The 26,129-nt window shown below is 41.7% G+C and overlaps 1 protein-coding gene across 1 annotated transcript in view; it reads left to right on the top strand.

Annotated features, from left to right (window-relative positions):
* cat (catalase) overlaps nucleotides 1-19,336 on the top strand; it is a 67,454-nt gene extending 48,118 nt beyond the window's left edge. Inside the window, exons 10-13 of the mRNA XM_070899355.1 lie at nucleotides 2,206-2,336; nucleotides 12,750-12,857; nucleotides 16,045-16,131; nucleotides 18,233-19,336. Of these exons, the coding sequence (XP_070755456.1) occupies nucleotides 2,206-2,336; nucleotides 12,750-12,857; nucleotides 16,045-16,131; nucleotides 18,233-18,301 (395 nt within the window). The 3' untranslated portion in view covers nucleotides 18,302-19,336. The remainder of the gene's footprint in view (nucleotides 1-2,205; nucleotides 2,337-12,749; nucleotides 12,858-16,044; nucleotides 16,132-18,232) is intronic.
* The last annotated feature ends 6,793 nt before the right edge of the window (nucleotides 19,337-26,129 follow it).

Below are 26,129 nucleotides of genomic sequence, written 5' to 3'. Positions count from 1 at the left end.
AAAATCAAACATTTTCAGGACCCTTTTAACTTAAAGCACTGCAAGGGAATATTAAAATGATTAGTAAAAAAAAACTAATTACTTAACTTTTTCTTGCAGGGCTACTCACCCTACCGCCCAGCTCTGCTGATTCTCGTGGGCATTTTTTTAATACTTGCCTATGGGTCACTGCTGAACCAAATATCGCGCCATGGCAATCTGTGGATGGTGCACGCCGTGGTCCGCTTCCGAGCGGTACTTTGAAACCGCCGGCGTAACTCAGCTGGGGAATTTCTTGCCCAAAACGGCCAATACTGCCGAGAAACCGGGCGGTGAGCCACTGGAAATTCCATCCCATAATGTTTTTTTTTAATATAGACAATGATTTGGCTGAGCTATTTATACCAGTTGTGGGCAGCACTGATTCTATAACCTCAGTGTTGCTCCTAAGCATGTCTTTCAACAAGCAGCTGGCTGGATTGCAAATTTTAGCTGTGGTGCCATGGGGTGGTGCCATGGGGTAGTGCCAGCAGAATTGATGGGAGGCCTCTCTGGGATCGCCTGGTTTTGGTATTCAATTGGCAGGCCTGGGAGCAGGTCATCTTGGTTATGAATAGTGTGAAGAACACGTGTTTGAGGAGGTTTTGCTTTTCAACAAAACATCAGGAGTGTGAGATGCTGCAGTGATGGTGACTGTTGAGGTGTCATCACCCTGCAATTCCTCACAGTAACTACCCAGCCTTTGCTGCGGTACTCCTTGAGGGAGAGCGAAGAGCAGGATTGCTGCTCACCCTTTTGACTGGGTAATGTTTAATTGTCCAAAGAGACTAAAGCGGGGGTGGGATGCAGCAGTGACATGGGGGAATATGGTCAAGCATAATGGAAGAGGTGCAAGCCGGAGCAGGTATGTATGTACATGGTTTAAATATTGATCAGATTGGGTTTTCAAAGCTCTAGTGTTAATAAGGCTCCAGTAAGTGTTGCTGGCAAGTTTTTATTTCAAAAAGATCTAATCAGTGTAAAAGCAGAAGCATCTCTGTTTCTATAGCAATTATCTTTTTATTCCAAACCACCAAACAGTGCAATCCTGCTGCGCTTCACATTTGTTCAGCAGAGGTCAACGTTTAACACTAATGGAAGTTTTCAAATACTTTTTCTTGCTTTTAAAAGGCAGCAGTGAAAGATCACTTGTATCCTTGAGGTTTCTGCATCATTCTAATTACATAGCGGGAGGGATGTGGTTGAGGTTCAGCTTTCAACAGTATGTAACCAAACTAGATGCATTCTTGCAGCTGTTTGTTTTTTTTTCAGTTCTCGATCTCTATCTGGACAGTCGACAGTCCAACGGGCAAGGTCTAACTATTGATAGAACTATTTTATGATTAGTATGGCATAAACATCACGTGCTGAGTTGCAAGTATATATATATATAATGTACTGCAACTCTTCTCGATTCTCCAACCTGTTATTCAGCAAAGCAACTGAGCTGCTTTTTGATCTCTGCCAATATGAGTCTTGAATTGCTTGCCACAGGTCTGAATGAATGAGAGATATTGCCTAGAGCAGTGTTGTACTTTGGAGAGTAGCACTGCTGATCTGGGGTCTAGAGCTAACCCTCGAGAATTGTGGGTACAGACAGGCGTACAGTTACTTTATTACCAAAAATTAATACCTTGACTTTCATTTCTGCATCACTGTAAAACACTGCCTGCTAAATTGAGAAATGAATGACTTTTCACATCCAGGAACTCTTCTCTCCTGAAGTTAATGACTAGCTCTTGCTGGAGCACTGTTTTATTGGTGTTAGCAGGCCTTTCATGTGCAAATTTAGACAGTGAATGGCAGTAGGTTATCTGCCTATGTGCTGAACTTGATGTTCCCTCGCTGATGGCCACACATTTTCCAGCAGAAGTCACTGGATAGCACAGGATCACTGATTCTTCTTTCTGTTTTCCTCTTGCTTCCTCTGGCCTGGGGCAAGTGTGGCCAATTTTAGTTCTGTCACCACTATGCTGTCTGAGCCTGGATTAGTCCTGGCCCCCCTCCAGCCAGTGACTAGATTGCCGTTGTCACCTTCTCTTCCAGGGTGGTTGAGCTGATGAACTCGGAATGGGGATTTGTGGTTGTGAATCTATTCTGCCCTTCCACGAGCAACATATTGGAGAACCAGTGTCCTCCACAAATGCTGTAATAAAAACAAAACACTGATCATCTGTTCTCATGTAGGTGGAGCCCCAAACTATTATCCGAATAGTTTTAGTGCCCCTGAAACTCAGCCTGTAGTCTTAGAACATTGCCTGGCTGTAACGAATGATGTTGCTCGGTACAACAGCTCTGATGATGATGATTACTCCCAGGTGAGTGTAGTAGAACTTGAGCTACTGACTGCATGAAAATTCTACTTTTCCTTTTTCTTTCCCCTGGCCCCCCTCTTCCACACAACAAAAATGTAGCTCATTAGAACATAAGAAATAGGAATAGGCCATTTGGCCCCTCGAGTCTGCTCCGCCATTCAATAAGATCATGGCTGATCTGATCATGGACTCAGCTCCACTTCCCTGCCTGCTCCCCTTAACCCTTTATTCCCTCATCCCTCAAAAATCTATATCTCCACCTTAAATATATTCAATGACCCAGCCTCCACAGCTTTCTGGGGTTAGGGAATTCCATAGATTTACAACCCTCAGAAGAAATTTCTTCAGTTTTAAATGAGTGGTTTCTTATTCTAAGACTATGTCCCCTAGTTTTAGTTTCCCCTGAGTGGAAATATCTTCTCTGCATCCACCTTGTCGAGTCCCCTCATTATCATAAGTTTCAACAAGATCGTGTCTCATTCTTTTGAACTCCAATGTGTATAGGCCCAACCTACTCAACCCATCCTCATAAGTCAACCCCCACATAGAAACATAGAAATTAGGTGCAGGAGCAGGCCATTCGGCCCTTCAATCCTGCACCGCCATTCAATAAGATCATGGCTGATCATTCAACCTCAGTATCCCTTTCCTGCTTTCTCTCCATACCCCTTGATCCCTTTTTGGCAATAAGGGCTATATCTAACTCCCTTTTGAATAGATCTAACGAACTGGCCTCAACAACTTTCTGCGGTAGAGAATTCCACAGGTTAACCACTCTGAGTGAAGAAGTTTCTCCTCATCTCGGTCCTAAATGGCTTACCCCTTATTCTTAGACTCTGACTCCTGGTTCTGGAACTCCCCAGCAACAGAAACATTCTTCCTGCCTCTAACCTGTCCAATCCTGTCAGAATGTTATGTTTCTATGAGATCCCCTCTCTCTCATCTAGACTCCAGTGGATACAAGCCCAGTTGATCCAGTCGCTCCTCATATGTCAGTCCTGCCATCCCGGGAATCAATCTGGTGAACCTTCGCTGTACTCCCTCAATAGCAAGAATGTCCTTCCTCAGATTAGGAGACCAAAGCTGAACACACATTCCAGGTGTGGCCTCACCAAGGCTCTGTACAACTGCAGTAAGACTCCCTGCTCCGATATTCAAATCCTCCAGCTATGAAGGCCAACATGCCATTTGCCGCCTGCTGTACCTGCATGCCAAACTTCAATGACGTACCATGCCACCAGCTCTTGTTGCACCTCCACTTTTCCTAATCTGTCACCATTCAGATAATCTGTCTTCCTGTTTTTGCCACCAAAGTGGATAACCTCACATTTATCCACATTATACTACATCTGCCATGCATTTGCCCAATCACCGTACCTGTCCAAGTCACCCCTGCAGCCTCTTAGCATCCTCCTCACAACTCAGACCGCCACCCAGCTTAGTGTCATCTGCAAACTTGGAGATATTACATTCAATTCCTTCATCTAAATCATTGATGTATATTGTAAATAGCTGGGGACCCAGCACTGAACCCTGCGGCACCTCACTGGTCATTGCCTGTCATTCTGAAAAGGGCCCGTTTATTCCGACTCTCTGCTTCCTATCTGCCAACCAGTTCTCTATCCACGTCAATACATTACCCCCAATATCATGTGCTTTAATTTTGCACACTAATCTCTTGTGTGGGACCTTGTCAAAAGCCTTTTGAAAGTCCAAATACACCACATCCACTGGTTCTCCCTTGTCCACTCTACTAGTTACATCCTCAAAAAATTCTAGAAGATTTGTCAGGCATGATTTCCCTTTCATAAATCCATGCTGACTTGGACTGATCCTGTCACTGCTTTCCAAATGCGCTGCTATTTCATCCTTAATGATTGATTCCAACATTTTCCCCACCGATGTCCGGCTAACCGGTCTATAATTCCCTGTTTTCTCTTTCTCTCCTTTTTTAAAAAGTGGTGTTACATTAGCTACCCTCCAGTCCATAGGAACTGACCCTGAGTCAATAGAATGTTAGAAAATGATCACCAATGCATCCACTATTTCTAAGGCCACTTAGGCTGCATCCCAGAGTACTTATCAGGCCCTGGGGATTTATCGGCCTTCAATCCCATCAATTTCCCTAACACAATTTCCTGACTAATAAGGATTTCCTTCAGTTCCTCCTTTTCGCTAGACCCGCGAACCCCTAGTATTTCCGGAAGGTTATTTGTGTCTTCCTTAGTGAAGACAGATCCAAAGTATTTGTCAATTGGTCTGCCATTTCTTTGTTCCTCATTATAAATTCACTTGATTCTGACTGCAAAGGATCTATGTTGGTCTTCACTAATCTTTTTCTCTTCACATATCTATAAAAGCTTTTGCAGTCAGTTTTTATGTTCCCTACAAGCTTCCTCTCATACTTTATTCTCCCCCTCCTTATTTGACCCTTTGTCCTCCTCTGCTGAATTCTAAATTTTTCCCAGTCCTCAGGCTTGCTGCTTTTTCTGGTCAATTTATATGCCTGTTCCTTGGATTTAACACTATCCCTGATTTCCCTTGTTAGCCATGGTTGAGTTACCTTCCCCTTTTTTATTTTTACTCCAGACAGGGATGTATAATTGTTGAAGTTCATCCATGTAATCTATAAATGTCTGCCATTACCTATCCACAATCAACCCTTTAAGTATCATTTCCGGAATCAACCTAGTGAACCTTCTCTGAACTGCCTCCAATGCAAATATATCCTTCCTTAAATATGGAAGTACGCAGTACTCCAGGTGTGGCCTCACTAATACGTTGAAGCAGGACTTCTTTGCTTTTATAGTCTCTCCCCCTTGCAATAAAGGCCAACATTCCATTTGCCTTCCTGCTTACTTGCTGTACCTGCATACTAATATTTTGTGTTTCAATCACAAGGACCCCCGGGTCTCTGTACTGCAGCACTTTGCAATTTTTCTCCATTTAAATTATAATTTGCTTTTCTATTATTTCTGCCTAAGTGAATAACCTCACATTTTCCCACATTATACTCCATCTGCCAAATTTTTGCCCACTCACTTAGCCTGTCTATATCCCATTGCAGATTTTTTGTCCTCCTCACAATTTGCTTTCCCACCCATCTTAGTATCATCAAACTTGGCAACATTATACTTGGTCCCTTCATCCAAGTTATTAATATAGATTGTAAATAGTTGAGGACCCAACACCGATCCCTGCGGCACCCCACTAGTCACTGTTTGCTAACCGGAAAATGACCCATTTATGCCGACTCTGTTTTCTGTTAGTTCGCCAATCTTCTAATATATTACCCCAACCCCTGTGAGCTTTTATCTTGTGCAGTAACCTCTTATGTGGCACCTTATTTGAATGCCTTCTAGAAATCCAAATACACCACATCCACTGGTTCCTCCTTATCCACCCTGTTCGTTACATCCTCCAAGAGCTCCATCAAATTTGTCAAACGTGATTTCCCTTTCATAAAACCATGCTTACTCTGCTTGATTGAATCATGCTTTACCAAATGTCCCGCTACTGCTTCCTTAATAATGGACTTCAGTATTTTCCCAATGACAGATGTTAGGCTAACTGGTCTATAGTTTCCTGCTTTTTGTCTGCCTTTTTTAAACAGGGGCATTACATTTGCAGTTTTCCAGTCTGCTGGGACCGCCCCAGAATCCAGGGAATTTTGGTAGATTACAACCAATGCATCCACTATCTCTGCAGCCACTTCTTTAAGACCCTAGGATGTAAGCCATCAGGTCCAGAGGACTTGTCTGCCTTTAGTCCCATTATTTTGTATAGTCCTACTTCATTAGTGATGGTGATTGTATTAAGTTCCTCCCGACCTATAGCCCCTTGATTATCCACCATTGGGATGTTTTTAGTGTCTTCTACCGTGAAGACCGATACAAAATATTTGTTCAACATCTCTGCCATTTCCCTGTTCTCCATTATTAATTCCCCAGCCTCATCCTCCAGGGGACCAACATTTACTTTAGCCACTCTTTTTTTTAATTTTTTTTATGTACCTGTAGAAATTCTTACTTTCTGTTTTTATATTTTGTGCTAGTTTACTTTCATCATCTATCTTCCCTCTGTTAATCATTTTTTTAGTCGTTCTCTGCTGGCTTAAAAAAAATTCCCAATCCTCTGGCCTCCCACTAGTCTTGGCCACATTTGTATGCCTTTGTTTTCAATTTGATACCATCCCTTATTTCCTTAGCTAGCCACGGGTGGTTATCCCTTCTCTTAAGTCTTTCCTTCTCATTGTGATATATTTTTAGTGTGAGTTATGAAATATCTCCTTAAATGTCTGCCACTGCTCATCAACCGTCCCATACTTTAGTCTAGTCTATTTTCCCAGTCCACTTTAGCCAACTCTGCCTTCATACCTTTGTAGTCTCCTTTATTTAAGCTTGGGATCCTGATTTGAGAGCCAACTTTCTCACACTCTAACTGAATTTGAAATTCAACCATTTATGGTCACTCATTTGTAGAAGATCTTTACTACGAGATCATTTATTAATCCTGCCTCATTACACAGTTACTAGATCTAAGATAGCCTGCTCCCTGGTTGGTTCCGCAATGTTACTGGTCAAGGAAACTATCCCAGATATACACACTCAACTCTTCCTCAAGGCTACCTTGGCCAATTTGCTTTGTGCAATAAATATGAAGGTTAAAATCACCCATGATTATTGACTTTCCTTTATTACAAGCCTCCATTATTTCTTGATTTATACTCCGTCCCACAGTGTAGCTACTGTTAGAGGCCTATTGCCTATGCCCACCAGTGACTTTTCCCTTATTATTCCTTATCTCCACCCAAACTGATTCAACATCTTGATCCTCTGAGCCAATATCGTTTCTCTAATGCACTGATCCCATCCTTTATTAACAGTGCTACCCCACCTCCTTTTCCTTTCTGTCCTTCCGAATTGTCAAATACTCCTGAATATTTAGCTCCCAGTCCTGGTCACCTTGCAGCCACGTCTCTGTAATGGCTATCAGATCATACCCATTTGTATCTATTTGTGCCGTCAACTCATCTATTTTGTTATGAATGCTACGTGCATTTAGAGCTTTTAAATGTTTTTTTTTCCTGCTTGTTTCTTCTCCTTCACACTCTCTTTCTTTCTACATTTCTGCTTTCTAATTCCAGCTTTACTCCCCTCCCTACTGAATCTATTCTCGGGTTCCCATCCCCCTGCCAAGCTAGTTTAAACCCTCCCAAACAGCTCATGCTCAGCAAACCTGGCACTAGACATTGAGTGTTGATCGTATGCTGGTGTACTAAGGCTTTGAGTGCGAGTGTGGACACAAGTGGTTCCTTATGATGCTGGGTCATAGCATATTTGCATTAAGATGCTTTTTGTAAATGTGCAGGAACACAGCCAGAAGCTTGCAATGGGGGTGGAGAGGAATATAGTTTTATGCTGATTTTAAAGTCTTGCAGTATTTAGAATAGGGTGCATGCCTTTGCATTGTTGCCAAATTGTAACTGGCACACTAACTTGGTTGGGTGGAAGGGCAGGGAGAACATAAGTAGGAGCAGTTCGCCATTTGGCCACTCGAGCCTGCTCTGCTATTGAATAAGATCATGGCTGATCTGATCTTGGCTTCAACTCCATTTCCCTGCCCGCTCCCCATAACCCTTGACTCCCTTATCGTTCAAAAACTTGTATCTCCACCTTAAATATATTCAACGACCTGAGAAGAAATTCTTCCTCCGTTTCAGTTTTAAATGGGCGACCCCTTATTCTGAAACTATGCCCCCTAGTTCTAGATTCTCCAGGAGGAGAAACATCCTCTCTGAATCCACCCAGTCAATCACCCTTAGAATCTTGTACATTTCAGTCAGATCACCCCTCATTCTTCTAAACTCCAATGTGTATAGGCTCAACTTTCTTCATAAGACAACCCCTTCATCTCAGGAATCAACCTCGTGAACCTTCTCTGAACTGCCTCCAATGCAAGTACAGGTTGAACCCCTCTCATCCGGCACTCTTGTCCGGCAACCTCCCTGGTCTAGCATCATTCCCGGCGAGAGGTCCCAACCCACGGTCTGTCCTGTAAGCAGGCAGGCAGCCCGAGGGCCCAGTGACATCTTTGCTGCCCCTCCCAACAATATCCGCCCCGAGCTGCCGCTCACCTTCTTGATGTTGGACTTGGAGGTCGGATGAAAATCCTTTATATACATTAAATTGGCGAATGATTTCCCCATGTCCATGGGAACTGCTACACAGCCTTCACGCCTGAAAATGGGGTTGGGATCAGGAGGAGCCACGGGTTCCCATCGGGACGGAACGAGACACCAGAGAGCGCAGGAGGAGGTGAGGGCTTGACTGGGTGTCGTTGTCAGACCTCTGTCAGCCACCTCCAATACCAAAACTAAGAAAACAAACGCTGTCATATGGCGCCTGGAGAAGCTGCCGTATTCCTACATGGCCCTGATTGTAATGGCTATCCAGAGCTCTCCTACCAAGCGGCTGATTCTCAGCGAGATCTACCAGTTCCTCCAGAGCCACTTCCCCTTTTTCTGAGGCTCCTACCAAGGCTGGAAGACATTTCCCAGTTGAGGAGATGGATTTACCGGGACATTCTGTCTCTCGCCTCTCTGCCAACAATGGTCACTATATGGGAAGCTGTACAGGATCTTCGGTCGGAGACTACCCCAACCATGCCGACGGCTCACTGCCCGCGTCTCCCTTACTGACCAGCGGTGGGGTGATGGAGCCGCACTACATGTACACTATCTCAGCTTCAGCATAGGCTCCTTCGGCCTCCGCGCTCAACAACGGGGCTCCTTACATCAGACAGTAGCCCCTCTCGCCGTGCAACCCGTCGGCAAAGCTCACTTCCAACCTGCAAGCACAATCCCTAGATCAGTCCTATTTACATCAAAATAGCCCCAATGCGGCCGATATACAAGGTACACAGCCCATGGTACTACAGATTAGCAAAAATAGCTTTTGTAGGAAGCAATTCTAAAACTTTGCTGAAAGTGGGACTTAATTTTGGGGTCGGCGTGACTTCCCGTGGTCCGACAAATTCTCTTGTCTGGCACAGGCCAGGTCCTGAGGGTGCCGAATTAGAAGTTCAACCTGTATATCCCTCCTTAAATAAGGAGACCAAAACTGTATGCAGTACTCCAGGTGTGGTCTCGCCAATACTCTGTACAGTTGTAGCAGGATTTCCCTACTTTTATACTCCATCCCCCTTTCAATAAAGGCCAACATTCCATTTGCCTTCCTGATTATTTGCTGTACCTGCATACTAACTGTGATTCATGTACAAGGATCTCGGATCCCTCTGAACCTCAGCATTTTGTAATCGTACCCCGTTTAAATAATTTTTTTAATTTTTCCTACCAAAGTGGATAACATTTTACCACATTGTACTCCATCTGCCAAATTTTTGCCTACTCACTTAGCCTATCTATGTCCCTTTGCAGATTCTTTGCGTGTTCCACACAACTTGCTTTCCCACCTATCTTTGTATCATCAGCAAATTTGGCTACATTACACTCTGTCCCTTCATCCAAATCATTAATATAGACTGTAAATAGTTGAGGCCTCAGCACTGATTCCTGTGGCACTCCACTAATTGCAGTTTGCCAACCTGAAAATTACCCATTTATCCCAACTCTGTTTTCTGTTAGCTAGCCAATACTCTAGCCATGCTAATATATTACCCCTAACCTCCAACTCATTTTGGTCTTAAATGGCCGACCCCTTATCCTGAGACTCTGCCCCCTAGTTCTAGACTCTGCAACTAGGGGAAGCAACTCTCAGCATCTATCCTGTCAATCCCCCTCAGAATCATGTATGTTTCAGTGAAATCACCTCCCATTCTTCTAAACTCCAGAGTATATGCCCAATCAGCTCAATCTCTCTTGATAGGACAACCCTCTCATTCAAGGGATCAAACTAGTGAACCCTTGATGCACTGCTCCTAAGGCATGTAATGTCCTTTCTCAGATAAAGAGACCAAAACTGTGCATGTAGCACTCTAGGTATGGTCTCACCAAAGCCCTGTACAATTGTAGTAAGTCTTCCTTACTCTTGTACTCCAAACCCCTTGTATTGAAGGCCAATATGCCATTTGCCTTCCTAATTGCTTGCTGTAGCTGCATGTTAACTGTGTGTTTCCTGTACGAGGACACCTAAATCTCTCAACACCAACATTTAATAGTTTTTCACCATTCAAACAATATTCTGTTTTTCTATTTTTCCTATCAAAGTGAATAACCTCACATTTCCCCACTATACTCCATCTGCCACCTTGCCTACTCACTTAACCTGTCTATATCTCTTTACAGGCTTTGTGTCCTCCTCACATCTTACTTTTCCACCTAGCGTATTCAGTCCCTTCATCAAAGTCATTAATACAGATTGTAAATAGCTGAGGCGCAAGCACTGTTCCTTGCAGCACCCCACGAGTTACAGCCTGCCAACCAGAGAATGACCCGTTTATCACTACTGTTTTCTCTCCGTTAATCCTCTATCCATGCTACTACAGATTCATTCTACATTGTGTACTTTGAGATATTTCCAAGAGACATAATAAGGCACTTAATCAATGTACGTCTTGCTACAGCAGTGCTAGTCATCACCAGGAGGTAGTCTTATGGCTCTTGGCTGTGGTGCAATGGGGATTTGGGTTTCTGACCTGTCATCCACGTTAAATGATCTGATAGTTTAATTTAGCTATAGTTTCCATTTATATAGCTAATATTGGCAATGCTTTGCTGTTTTTATTTTGAATTTTTCCTGTTCCGTCCCCTTCTCAAAACATCCTCTCAACCTTTCTTCATAAGGCGACCCCTTCATCTCGGGAATCAACCTCGTGAACCTTCTCTGAACTGCCTCCATTGCAAATATTATCCCTCCTTTTAAGGAGACCAAAACTGTACGCAGTACTCCAAGTGTGGTCTCACCAACGCCCTGTACAGTTGTAGCAAGACTTCCCTACTTTTATACTCTATCTCCCTTGCAGTAAAGTCCAATATCCCATTTACTTTTCTAATTTGCTGTACCTGCATACTAACTTTTTGTGTTTCATGTACAAGGACCCCCAGATCCCTCTAACACAGCATTTTGTAATCTCTCCCATTTTTAAATAATTAGCTTTTTTATTTTTCCTACCAAAGTGGATAACCTCACATTTTCCCACATTATTCTCCATCTGTCAAATTTATGCCCACTCACTTAGCCTATCTATATTTCTTTGCGACCTCCTCACAACTTGCTTTCCCACCTATCTTTATCAGCAAATTTGACGACATTACACTCTATCCCTTCATCCAAGTCCTTAATATAGATTGTAAATAGTTGAAGCTGTGGCACACCACTCGTTATCGTTTGCCAACCTGAAAATGGTCCATTTATCTCAACTTTGTTTTCTGTTCGTTAGCCAATCCTCTATCCATGCTATAATATATTACCCTCAACCCCGTGAGCTCTTGTGCAGTAACCTTTTATGTGGCACCTTATCGAATGCCTTCTGGAAATCCAAATAAACACATTTACTGGTTCCCCCTTATCCACCCTGCTCGTTACATCCACAAAGAACCTAGAAAATTTGTCAAAACATTATTTCCCTTTCATTAAACATGCTGACTCTGATTGACTAATATGATTTTCTAAGTTGTCCCGCTACTACTTCCTTAATAATGGACTCCAGCATTTTCCCAATGACATGTTAGGCTAACTGGTCTATAGTTTCTTGCTTTCTGTCTCCCTCCTTTTTTAAATAGGGGTGTTACATTTGTGGTTTTCCAATCCGCTGGGACCTCTCCAGAATCCAGAGAGTCAATGATGTTGGCAGACTGACCAGGAGATCCATTTGCCATTCTAACATTCCTCATCTATATGTGCACAGGAATTGATCAGAAAATGACCATGTGAGCAATCCTCACAGATGTTGCTAACACAACTGGTCACTCTTCGTGTATGAGTTTTGGTAATGAAGTTTTTCAGGCAGTCACAGCTGTGACTGATCCAGATGTCTGTCCATACATGCGTTTTGCCAGTTAGAAGTGTGAACTCTGTTGCTTTTTTTACCCTCCCAAGGATGCTGAGGCCAAGCATCTGTTCCTGTTGTCACCCAATCACACTTGGAACAGACCAAGGTTTAAAAGTGTACCCTTCCCAATTGATAACACTTGGTGCCACACTGTCCAATTCATTAGAATCATAGAATTGTACAGCACGGAAGGGAACCATTCAGTCCATCGTCGCTGTTCTGGCTTTTTGAAAGCGCCATCCAATTAGTCCATTAAGCCACTGCAAAATTGGAAGTCACGACCTATTGTCTGTCCTCCTTCATTTCTTATTGAACACCTGTTGGTATTTCAGTGTGATTTTCCAGAAATATGTTGTAAAAGCACTATTTACAATGATTTTGAATTTTCATGGGATTTTACTCTAGGTAACTGCATTTTATCAGAATGTACTGAATGCAGACGAGCGTCTGAGGCTGTGTGAAAACCTTGCAAGTCAGCTCAAGGATGCTCAGATTTTCATTCAGAACAGAATGGTAAGTTGAACACTGGAGAAGATGCTTCTTAGCTTCTGTCAGTTGTCAGAGAAGAGAAAATAAATACCATCAAATTTCATATATGCTGCAAAACTCCATATAGGTAACTAGTGTATGCTGTGTGGATTTCCAGCTACACCAAACTAGATCAAAATCCTAGGCTCTTTGGCTGAGTGTTTCAACCGGGACAAACATTAAACTAAATTACAAGTTTAATCCAAAATCTACCAAAAGTGCAGTACACGTGCGCGCACACACAATCACCTTTCTACTAGCTTTCCATTAATGTACACAATTTCTTTTCCTCTGGCCCAAGGAGGTATAATTCTTTGCTTTGCTCAGCCCTAAATACCCCTGCTAAAATGTAGATTTCTCTGTAGGGCATGTCAGGGAAAGAAGGCAGCTTGCTGATACGATGGTTGTGTTCTGATACTGTAGTGCCACCTTCATGGAGGAATGGGCATTGGGGCAGTGTGCTGGTACTGACACCACACCACCACCATTGAGAGAAATGGGCATTGGCTCGATGTGGTGGTACTAACACTGTAGCAGAAGTGGGCCAGTAGTAATATTGCAGCAGCACCGAGACAGATTTTTGGACAATAAGGTAACACCACCACTAGCATCAGAAGTTAGCATTGGGTCAATGTTCTAATACTAACTGCACACTTCTAGCACTCAGGCAGGGCCTGGCCTAATCACGTATTTGAAACTTGCTCTGCTTTAAATAACTTAGAACTAGAGGGGGTTTGGGGAGGAAACCTATAATCTCTACCCCTTCATGGACAGCAGTAGTTACATGAATCAGACTCGAGCTAATTTTTTTTGATGCTGGCATTATTTCTGCTTGCATGCTGAGTTGAAAGGTTCTGAAAAGGAGTCGAGGGATTCCAACAATTTCTGGAGCTCTGCATTAGAACGATTAGATTGTTATCTGTGGAATTTCCTCCAGCTTTTTCCCCTGGCCAACAAAAACTGCATGGTTTTCTTTTTATTTGTTTAGGTTGTTAAACTTACCAGCTTCTATTTAACAGATGGACAGGACTACAGTTTACAAATATTTCTCCTGCCCCAACCCCCAGAGCTGATAAGTATGCAGAGGGAAGAGTATTGAAGTTCAAATCTGCTGGACGTCAAGCTTGTCCCTTCTATTCTGCCACACGGTGACTTCCTGATCTCGAAACATCGAAACATAGAAAATAGGTGAAGGAGTAGGCCATTCGGCACTTTGAGCCTGCACCGCCATTCAATAAGATCATGGCTGATCATTCCCTCAGTACCCCTTTCCTGCTTTCTCTCCATACCCCTTGATCCCCTTAGCCATAACGGCCATATCTAACTCCCTCTTGAATATATCCAATGAACTGGCATCAACAACTCTCTGCGGCAGCGAATTCCACAGGTTAACAACTCAAGAAGTTTCTGCTCATCTCAGTCCAAAATGGCCTACCCCTTATCCTAAGACTATGTCCCCTGGTTCTGGACTTCCCCAACATCGGGAACATTCTTCCCACATCTAACCTGTCCAGTCCCATCAGAATCTTATACGTTTCTATGAGATCCCCTCTCATCCTTCTAAGCTCCAGTGAATAAAGGCCCAGTTGATCCAGTCTCTCCTCATATGACAGTCCAGCCACCCCTGGAATCAGTCTGGTGAACCTTCGCTGCACTCGCTCAATAGCAAGAATGTCCTTCCTCAGATTAGGAGACCAAAACTGAACACAATATTCCAGGTGAGGCCTCACTAAGGCCTGTACGACTGCAGTAAGACCTCCCTGCACCTATACTCAAATCCCCTAGCTATGAAGGCCAACATACCATTTGCCGCCTTCACCGCCTGCTGTACCTGCATGCCCACTATCAGTGACTGATGAGCCATGACACCCAGATCTCGTTGCGCCTCCCCTTTTCCTAATCTGCCGCCATTCAGATAATCTGCCTTTGTGTTTTTGCTCCCAAAATGGATAACCTCGCATTTATCCACATTATACTGCATCTGCCATGCATTTGCCCACTCGTCTAACCTGTCCAAGTCACCCTGCAGCTTCTTGGCGTCCTCCTCACAGCTCACACCGCCACCCAGTTTAGTGTCATCTGCAAACTTGGAGATATTACACTCAATTCCTTCATCTAAATCGTTAATGTCTATTGTAAAGAGCTGGGGTCCCAGCACTGAGCCCTGCGGCAATCCACTAGTCACTGCCTGCCATTCTGAAAAAGACCCCTTTATCCCTACTCTCTGCTTCCTGTCAGCCAACCAGTTCTCATCCATGTCAGTACATTACCCCCAATACCATGCGTTTTGATTTTGCACACCAATCTCTTGTGCGGAACCTTGTCAAAAGCCTTTTGAAAGTCCAAATACACCACATCCACTGGTTCTCCCTTATCCACTCTGCTAGTTACATCCTCAAAAAAATCCCAGATTCGTCAAGCATGATTTCCCTTTCATAAATCCATGCTGACTTGGACCGATCCTGTCACTGCTTTCCAAATGCGCTGCTATTTCATCCTTAATGATTGATTCCAACATTTTCCCCACTACTGATGTCAGGCTAACCGGTCTATAATTACCTGTTTTCTCTTTTCCTTTTTTAAAAAGTGGTGTTACATTAGCTACTCTCCAGTCCATAGGAAATGATCCAGAGTTGATAGACTGTTGGAAAATGATCACCAATGCATGCACTATTTCTAGGGCCACTTCCTTAAGAGTCTGCATCCCAGAGTAATCAGGCCCCGGGGATTTATCGGCCTTCAATCCCATCAATTTCCCGCCTAATAAGGATATCCTTCAGTTCCTCCTTCTCACTAGATCCACTGTCCTCTAGTACATTCGGAAGGTTATTTGTGTCTTTCTTTGTGAAGCAGAACCGAAGTATTGGTTCAATTGGTCTGCCATTTCTTTGAGGCTTCATTGTGGGGAGAAGTCTAGTGGAAACCAGTTGCTTCTTCGCAGGAAGGTGGTTTGTCGGAAGAATCACTAAGGGCCAGGCTCTGTTATCTTGGGTTAACGTATTGGCAGGGACCTGAGAGCTGGAATGTGGTCTGACCTCTCTGGGAAAGGTCTGTAGCATGGAGAACATCAAGGAGAAATTCAGAAAGATGTTGTGGGGAGGGCTGGTGTTCCATGGAATGCTAATGCTCAAGTACAAGTATGTATTCCTGATTCTAGTCATTGCCATTCCAGGCCCAGCTGTTAACCAAAGTTCATCCTGACTATGGCGCTCAAGTCTGTTCGATGTTGGAGGTGTACAATTCTCGATGCCCTCAGAAGGTAATTAATACGCTTTGATCCTTTTACTCGGCTTTGATCTTAATCGTACTTGTGTGTCTCTTTTGTATCTTGATGGTCTATTTATTAAACTGCTCCTGGTCTATTCACAAACTACCTGATTCCATAATGGTCGTAAGATCGGAGCTCAATTCAAGCTGACCAAGAAAAGATGATTTTTCTTAATAGTCTTTCAAAATATTGCTGATGTGGCTATTGATCCCATGTTCAATATTCTAGTTCTTATCTCTTTGGGTAGGATATCCAACTCCTAATGTAAATATCACCTTGAATGACTTGCCTCTAATTGCTCTTTTTTCTTTCTTCTTCTCCCATCCAAGATGTTTAGACTTGTCGGAATATGGTTCCACAGGCACAGGCAGTTGTGTGGCACTGATTCTATTTTTTTAGTTTGTTCTTGAGATGTGAGCAATACTGGCAAGGCAATATTTATTGCCCATCCTTATTTGAAGGCGTTGAGTCTACCACATATTGTGGAACTAGTCACATGTAGGCCCTACTGGTTGGAGTGGCAGGTTACCATCCCCGAAGCACCAGGTGGGTTTTTCTAACTGGCAGCTTTCAGTCACTCTGCCAGCCCCATGGGCTAATAAGAACATAAGAATTTGGAGCAGGAATAGGCCATTCGGCCCCTTGAGCCTGCTCCGCATTTCAGTTAGATCATGGCTGACCCTCTACCTCAACTCCACTTTCCTGCACTATCCCCATATCCCTTGATTCCCTTAATATCCAAAAAATCTATCGAACTCTATATTGAATATACTCGAAGGCTGAGCCTCCACTGCCCTCTGGGGGTAGAGAATTCCAGAGATTCACCACTCCCTCTCCTCATCTCAGTCCTAAATGGCCGACCCCTTTATTGGATTTATTCAATTCAATTTCACAACTTGCCATGGTGGGATTTAAGTGCTCAACCTCTGAATCGCTAGTCCAGCACTGTAACCAGAAGGCTATTGTACCCATAACCATACTACTGTGCTCTGGCCGAAACCTACCAACTCTGCATAGGCTGGGAATTGAACCTGGACCTCCTGTTTGTAGTTTAGTGCAGCACTAGAAACATAGAAACATAGAAAATAGGTGCAGGAGTAGGCCATTCGGCCCTTCTAGCCTGCACCGCCATTCAATGAGTTCATGGCTGAACATTCAACTTCAGTACCCCATTCCTGCTTTCTCGCCATACCCCTTGATCCCCCTAGCAGTAAGGACCTCATCTAACTCCTTTTTGAATATATTTAGTGAATTGGCCTCAACAACTTTCTGTGGTAGAGAATTCCACAGGTTCACCACTCTCTGGGTGAAGAAGTTCCTCCGCATCTCGGTCCTAAATGGCTTACCCCTTATCCTTAGACTGTGACCTCTGGTTCTGGACTTCCCCAACATTGGGAACATTCTTCCTGCATCTAACCTGTCTAACCCCGTCAGAATTTTATATGCTTCTATGAGGTCCCCTCTCATTCTTCTGAACTCCAGTGAATACAAGCCCAGTTGATCCAGTCTTTCTTGATAGGTCAGTCCCGCCATCCCGGGAATCAGTCTGGTGAACCTTCGCTGCACTCCCTCAATAGCAAGAATGTCCTTCCTCAGGTTAGGAGACCAAAACTGTACTAGGCAGTGAATTTATCAACTGAGCTACCAAGGGCAATGCAGTAGTTTTCTTTTCAATGGAGGAAAAGTGTGGGGAAAAATTCCTTTCTATATGGTTCTACTGACAAGAACTTGCAGCTATATATCATATTTATAAAGCACGTCCAGAAACGCTTCAAATAGACGGAAGGAACATTGACTGCGAGCCAGGAAGTGAGACATTAGGAGGGAGGACCGAAGAGTTTTTTAAAGGAGGAGAGAGAGGTAGGAAGGGAATTTCAGAGAATGGGACCCAGACTGGAGCTCTGAAAATTGTGAATTTTTGACACCTCAAAACTCGGAGATTTAAGATCGTTCAGGTACTGCACGAGACAGTCATATTCTATTTTGTCAATGAGTAAGGTCTTTCCCATCCAGGTTGTGTATGCATGTGTGTACTTAAAAAATAAATAAATAAATAGAAAATATGATCTATATTGGATGTGTTCCTTTACAGGCCGTGATTAAAACCTACACCCGTCATCCTTCTGATCGCTCCATATCTACTGAGAAGGCGAACCTGTGACGGGTTGAGTCTGAGCTCTAGAGCTACTACAACAGTCTCCTTAGTGCAAACTGTCCAGACCCAAATAAGCTTCAATTGTTAACTGTGATTGTGTTCGAATGATGATCCCCAAACTTCAAATCTTGTTTTAACGCAAGAATTCTTTGTGTATTTTGTTTGAAGTCTTAAAATATATAGATATATATAAAAATATAGATTGTCTGCTTGCATTTATAACCAATCCCATTGAGTTTCCCCTCCTCCCCCCTCCCCCTCCCCATTTGCATCTACAAATGCCGTCCACTACTGGCTCTCCGATTCAAGGTACATGATCCTGGAGACGAGCCTTTTTATGAACAGTATTTTAAACTGTACATCTGGTTACAGAATGCCTGGTTGATCTAGGGCATGGTGTTCATTGGCATGAAAATTCATATTTGGCAATCTCCAGTAACATCTACCTTTTTAGAAGCATTTTTGAAGATTGTTTTACATGTTACCCACTAAATGCCTTTTAACATTTATTCTATTTACATTGGTTAAGGCTTCAGCTAAGTATAGCTTTGAATATCCAATGCACTAGCTTCTGTGCCTTTGTTCTTGCGATTTAAGTGCAGGTTACTGATTCTGCTCAAAATGCAGCCACTAACAATAGTCATGTTGAACAATACTGATTTTTAAAAATATATAATCTAGGAAGTGGGATACTGGATAAAGGATGGAACTCAAATTAAACGATAAATAATGCAACTGGCTCAAACTGCTGTAAATACTTGTACTAGCTGACAGTGAATCTGTATGCTGAGTTTTCCAAGCGGTGTGTGTACAGTTTACTACTGTTGGTGCTAGGTACATATTCCATTCTACTCGCACTATTTTGATACACTCTAGTTATATTCTTTTGGACTGCAGAATGCTGTCAGACGTTCTTATTTGATACTTCCTCATCTTTTTCTTTGTTTTAATTGTTGCAGATTGTATGTTGAGTTCAATTGTGCCCTACTGATTTGTTCACATTTAATTTCCAATTAAAGTGGTCAGCATCTGAATTTGTAATTTTTTTTGTTCCAGTGCTTTGTCCCTGATTTTCCCTGGGCACAATGTGGTGGAGTATTCCCCTATTTTATTTTATGTTGCCCGGCGGTGATTTTTAACAGTTCTACTTCTGTAATGACATGACTGATGGCAGTGACTACACTTCCCATTTGTAATGTCAAAGCAGTTTAAAAATAGGCAGTTTCTAAGCATCAGTAAATGTGTAAAATGTGATTGAGGACCACCTGAGTCTGTGAAAATCCAGTTCCATTTTAAGCTGTCTTTAAAAAGTCAAAAGTAATGGTTAAGAAAGTAATCCAGTGAGGAATGCATGGTGATTCAGTAAAGAACTTGTACTTATGTAGTGGCTTTCATGAACTCTGTACAACCCAAAGCATATCCCAACCAGTGAAATACTTTGAGTGTAGTCATTGTAATAAAGTATGGAAAATAGGCAACCAATTTGCACACAGCAAGGTTCCATAAACAGCAATAAGATATATGATTAGATAATATGTTTTGATGATGTTGTTTGAGTGATAAATATTGACCAGGACACTTGTTCTTCAAAATAGTATCAGGGAATCTTTTACATCCACCTGAGGGGGCAGACAGTTTCATCTGAAAGACCTTGGAGAATTAATGTGCTGTTCCACAGCCTAATTGGATGCAGGTTTGTGCCTGAGGTTCTTCATGTGGTGAAATTCTGGTGTCCAGCCCCTAGAACTTTTTAATATTAGAGGAACCTCGGCAAAGGTGCAGAGTGCAGCACATTTGTTTGGCCTCCCCCAGCCTACTATGTGCTTGTGTTGATGGGGAGAGTGAGTTCCCATAAGCAGTCAAGTTTCAATTCATAAGACTTTTTTTTTTACTTGGAGTGTATGGATTGCCCAACCAGGTTGAACAATTAATCCCAAACTGCAGTAGATTGCTTATCAGAAAATACTGGGAGTGCCCATTCTGGTTAGTTGTCTCTTAAGGTGAAAATAATGCGGGCTAAAGCTATTTGGTCAAATTTGTTGATCGTAAAAATAATACATAAGAAATTAGATCAGAGATTCAAACACTGCTTAAACTGGTCTGTATTGTTTTTAAATAGAGGGATAAGTCTGAAGTACTTGCAGCTTTGGTCAGCAAACACAGTTCTTAATGGTACTTTTATATCATTACAGAATAGAGTTTCTATTCCATACTCTTCATAAAGGTATAGAAAACTAAAGACCATGAGTTGATGGGTTTATAGGGAGCCTTTGCCTTTTGAAGATTAAACAATTTGCTCTTGATTGTTGGGCAATCAAAAACATGAATCATTTTTTAACACTTGGGTAGACACCGTGGAGATGGTTCAAAGTGTTTGACACTTAATATTAATTGGATATCCGTGGTAAATGGAATTGGACTATGCAGTACTTCAATGAAACGAGAAATTTAATTTGGGATTAAAAGGTCACTGGGACTTGGAGCTAGACAATGATTTTCTGACATCTTAAACTGACACAATATTAAAATGTAATTCTATATTTGGCATGTATTTTGACCATTGTATATTTCTGGCATGCTGCATACCTGTGCATGTACACACATTTCTTGTAGCTAATTTGCTGTTTATGAATATAAAATTTAACCCAATCATAACTGAAGTAAGAAATCTACAAATGCAATGTGAGTACTAGGGACATGTGACCAAATCAAGCCTGAAATAGTCAGCAAAATCTACTAATGCAAGAAATGAGGATGCCAATTATATTGCTCTGAATATATCATTTGAAAATCTTTTCAAATGTTTTTTTCCTCCAGTAAAACTGAACATTTACTGCTGGAAATAAGATTTGTAACTTGATATTTTTTTTTTGTAAAAGTCTAATTAAATCACAAAAAACATTACTCAACTTGTCTGCACAATAGCATTTTGTGTTTTAAATTGTCTAAATGTTTTCCATTGAGCCCTGTGCCTTGAGTCTCCCCAGGGCTTAAGTCCATACAGCTTCCATGATATGTCACTCGGCTGAAGAGATTCAACAAGTAATCTACTTATTCCCAATGCATACAGATCCCAACAACTAGAATTATTTTGATTGACAGCCAAAAATGGTCAAATAACCAAGCTGTGACTTTTGTCAATTCTTTCTCCACCCCCCTCCACTCTAGTGTATACTCGGGATGAAAATCCAACTTTTTAAGTAACATCTTTGAAAATACCAATGTAAATATAATCCAAGAGGCATTTTTAATTTAGCACATACAGAATTAAAATTTAATTCTGTATTTAGCATGTATTTTGACCATTGTATATTTCTGGCATGCTGCATACCTGTGCATGTACACACATTTCTTGTAGCTAATTTGCTGTTTATGAATTATGAAATGTTATGTATGTGACAAATGCAGCATTGCACTTTAAAATTTGTCTGATTTTATAATATATCTAAATGATTTACACCAGCTCCACTTTTGCTTGTGTTAAGCTGAGAATATTATTTAATAGAAATTCTGGAAGAACTGCAGCATTCATAGCATTTGGTGGAACATTCTGAAGAAGTCCCGAAATTAAAAAAAATTGGGAATAATGTTTTAGCAACACGGAGTGGTTGTATAAATATTTGGTAAGGAAGAAAATATGCAAATTAATTCACTAGTTTTATATCTATTTCTTGGCCATCGCTATAATACCTATACCGAAACAAATGGACTGTAAAGGTAAACCATTACCCCTATAACATGCAACAATCTAATTATGTAAATAAGTGATGGGAACATTGTTATTTATACAGTCAGTAAGGAAAACATTAAAGAACATTCTATGTCCTCAGGATATCCCAGAGCACTTTGTATCCTGTGCATTACTTTTACAGAGTCGTCATTTTTGTCGACAAAAGCAACAGCCAATCTCTGCACAACAAGATTCCATAAACTTCAAATGAAATTCATGTTACTGGTGGGATCAATTTTGTGTCTGGAGGAAAACTTGCACAAACTTCTTTCCAAATTCGTGAAGTGAAGATGTGAAGCTTTTGCCTGGTCTCGCACCACGGCATCCCCTCCTTGCAAAAGTGTAACACCTGTTTCACCAACAGCAATGCCAAGGGAGTTCTGCTGGTATATATTAATATATTAAATACATTCTGTTGGTGCACGTCATGCTCCAGATGTCAGATCGTTATCGATGCAAAGCAATCTTAAAATGCTGTGTTTCTGGCCTAATCTTCAAACAGACAATCTCATGACAATCTGTAAAGTTCTGTAACTAAACAATTAAACACTGATCGACCTGAACCTCAGTTTACTTAAAAGGTAGACTTTGCAGCCTTACATGCACACAGATCCATCTTAACAGAATAATATAGTAAAATGTAGAATGACAGTTACACATGGTTGATCTATTAGCTAAAGAGACTCAACAAGCTAAGACTTGAGGGAAATATTCTTGGCTTTAACACCCATGCACCAGTTTGCAGTGATCGTAACCTCTAACTCTGGGTCTCTTCCCCTTTTACACATGACGCTTATTTCTCATAGGCCGTGTGGAGGAAGTGACCGGGGAGCTTCATCAAAATATGCTAATGTGGGAGCATTGTTATGATGCCTGGTAGGACTTTTTCCAGCCCTTACACAAGCCAAAGCACCCATATAAATTGATATAAGAAAATAAGAGTGCCATTTGGCCCCTATTTAATAAGATCATGGTTGATCTGCTCTTGGGCTCAGCACCACTTCCCTGTCCGCTCCCCATAACCCTTCACACTCTTATTGCTCAAAAATTTGTCTATCTGCACCTTAAATATATTCAATGAACAACCCGCCACAGCTGTCTGGGGCAGAGAATTACACAGATTTACGACTCTCAGAAGAAATTCCTCCTCTATCGCCGTTCTAAATGGGCAATCCCTTATTCTCAATGCCCCCTAATTCTAGATTCCCCCATGAGGGGAAAGAACTGTGTCTACCTTGTTGAGCCCCCTCAGAATCTTTTATGTTTCAATAAGGTCACCCCTCATTCTTCTAAACTCCAGTGAGTATTAGGCCCAACCTGCTCATCCTTTCTTTATAAGTCAACCCCTTCATCTCCGGAATCAACCTAGTGAACCTTCTCTGAACTGCCTCCAATGCAAGTATATCCTCCCTCAAATAAGGAGACCAAAACTCTACGCAGTATTCTAGGTGTGGCCTCACCAATACCCTGTACAATTGTAGCAGGATTTTCCTGCTTTTATATTCCATCCCCCTTGCAATAAAGGCCAACATTCCATTTGCCTTCCTAATTACTTGCTGTACTTGCATACTAACTTTGTTTCATGTACAAGGACTCCCAGGTCCTTCTGCATTGCAGCATTTTGTAATTTCTCTATTTAAATAATTAGTTTTTTAAATTATTGCTGCCAAAGTGAATAACCTCACACTTACCCACATTATACTCCATCTGCCAAATGTTTGCCCATTCATTTAGCCTGTCAATAGTCCTTTGCAGATTTTTTTCTGTCCTCACAACTTGGTTTCTCAGCCATCTTTGTATAATCAGCAAACTTGGCTACATTACCCTCTGTCCCTTCATCCAAATCATTAATATAGATTGTAAATAGTTGAAGCCCCAGCACTGATTCCTGTGCCACTGCACTAGTCCCATTTATCCTGACTGTTTTCTGTTAGTTATCCAATCCTCTATCCATGCTAATATATTATCTCCAACCCCGTGAGCTCTTGTGTAGTAACCTTTTATGTGGCACCTTATCGAATGGCTTCAGGTAATCCAAATGCACAACATCTACTGGTTCCCCTTTATCCACCTTGCTCATTAAATCCTCAAAGAACTCCAGCAAATTTGTCAAACATGATTTCCCTTTCATAAAACCATGCTGACTCTGCTTGACTATATTATGCATAACCAAATGTCCTGCTACTGCTTCCTTAATAATGGAGTCTAACATTTTCCCAACATTATATGTTAAGATAACTGGTCTATAGTTTCCTACTTTCTGTCTGCCTCCTTTTTTAAATAGGGGTGTTACATTTGCGGTTTTCCAATCCGCTGGGACCTCTCCAGAATTCAGGGAACTTTGGTACAACCATTGCATCCATCATCTCTGCAGTCACTTCTTTTAAGACCCTAGGATGCAGATCCAGGGAACTTGTCCACTTTTAGTCCCATTATTTTACTGAGTATTTTTTCTTTAGTAATAGTGATTGTTTTAAGTTCCTCTATCCCTATAGCCCCTTGATTATCTGTTAGAGATATTTTTAGTGTCTTCTACCATGAAGACCAATACAAAATATGTGTTCAAAGTCTCAGCTATTTCCCTGTTCCCCATTATAAACTCCCCAATCTCATCCTCTAATGGACCAACATTTACTTTAGCTACTCTCTTCCTTTTTATATACCTGTAGAAGCTCTTACTATCTGTTTTTATATTTCTTGCTAGTTTACTCATAATCTATCTTCCCTCTCTTTATAATATTTTTAGTTGACCTTTGCTGGTTTAAAAAAATTCCCAATCCTCTGGCCTCCCACTAATCTTGGCCACTTTGTCTGCCATTGTTTTCAATTTGATACCATCCTTTACTTCCTTAGTTAGCCACAGATGGTTCTCCCTTCTCTTAAAGTCTTTCCTTCTCACTAGAATATATTTTTGTTGAGAGTTATGAAGTATCCTTAAATGTCTGTCACTGTTTATCAACCGTCTTGCACTTTAATCTATTTTCCCAGTCCACTTTAGCCAACTCTGCCTTCATACCTTTGTAATCGCCTTTATTTAAGATCAAGACACTGGTTTGAGATACAATTTTCTCACCCTCCCAACTGAATTTTGAAATTCAACTATGCTATGATCATTCTTTCCTAGAGAATCATTTACTATGAGATCATTTCTTAGTCCTGTCTCATTACACAGTACCAGATCCAAGAAAGCCTGCTCCCTGGTTTGTTCCGCATCGTACTGTTCAAGGACATCATCCCGCATACACTCTTATGAACTCTTCCTCAAGGCTACCTTGGCCAATTTGATTTGTCCAATCAATATGAAGATTAAAATTGCCCATGATTATTGCTGTACCTTTCTTAGAAGCCTCCATTATTTATTGATTTATACTCTCCAACAGTGTAGCTACTGTTAGGGGGCCTATAGACTACACCCACCAGTGATTTCTTCTCGTTATTTCTTATCTCCACCCAAATTTTCTGTATCTTGATCTTTTGAGCCAATATCATTTCTCTTGACTGCACTGATCTCAGCCTTAATTAACAGAGCTACTCCACCTCCTTTTCCTTTCTGTCTATCCTTCCAAATTGTCAAATACCCCTGAATATTCAGTTCCCAGCCCTGGTCATGTTGCAACCATGTCTCTATAATGGGTATCAGATCATAGCCATTTATATCTATTTGTGCCGTCAACTCATCTAGTTACAAATGTTGCGTGCATTCCGATAAAGAGCTTTTAATTTTTTCTTTTTACAATTTTTCCCTGCTTTGACCCCACTTTCTGATACACTCTTTTAATACATCCTGTCCCTTCCTGTCACATTCTGATTATCGTTTCCCCCACCAGTACCCTGCTTTATTGCCTTCTCCTTGCTCTTTGACTTTTTAAATTTCTACTCACTTGAACCCTCCTCCCCACTATTAGTTTAAAGCCCTCTCTACAGCCCTAGTTATTCAATTTGCCAGGACACTAGTCCTAGCATGGTTCAAGTGAAGCCCATCCCAACGGAACAGCTCCCTCTTACCCCAGTACTAGTGCCAGTGCCCCATGAAACAAAATCTATTTCTCCTACACCAATCTTTGAGCCACGTGTTCATCTCTCTGATCTTATTTACCCTATGCA

Source organism: Pristiophorus japonicus, chromosome 14, assembly GCF_044704955.1.
Source record: "Pristiophorus japonicus isolate sPriJap1 chromosome 14, sPriJap1.hap1, whole genome shotgun sequence".
Taxonomy (NCBI): domain Eukaryota; kingdom Metazoa; phylum Chordata; class Chondrichthyes; family Pristiophoridae; genus Pristiophorus; species Pristiophorus japonicus.
This window is presented reverse-complemented; position numbering and strand designations above follow the sequence as displayed.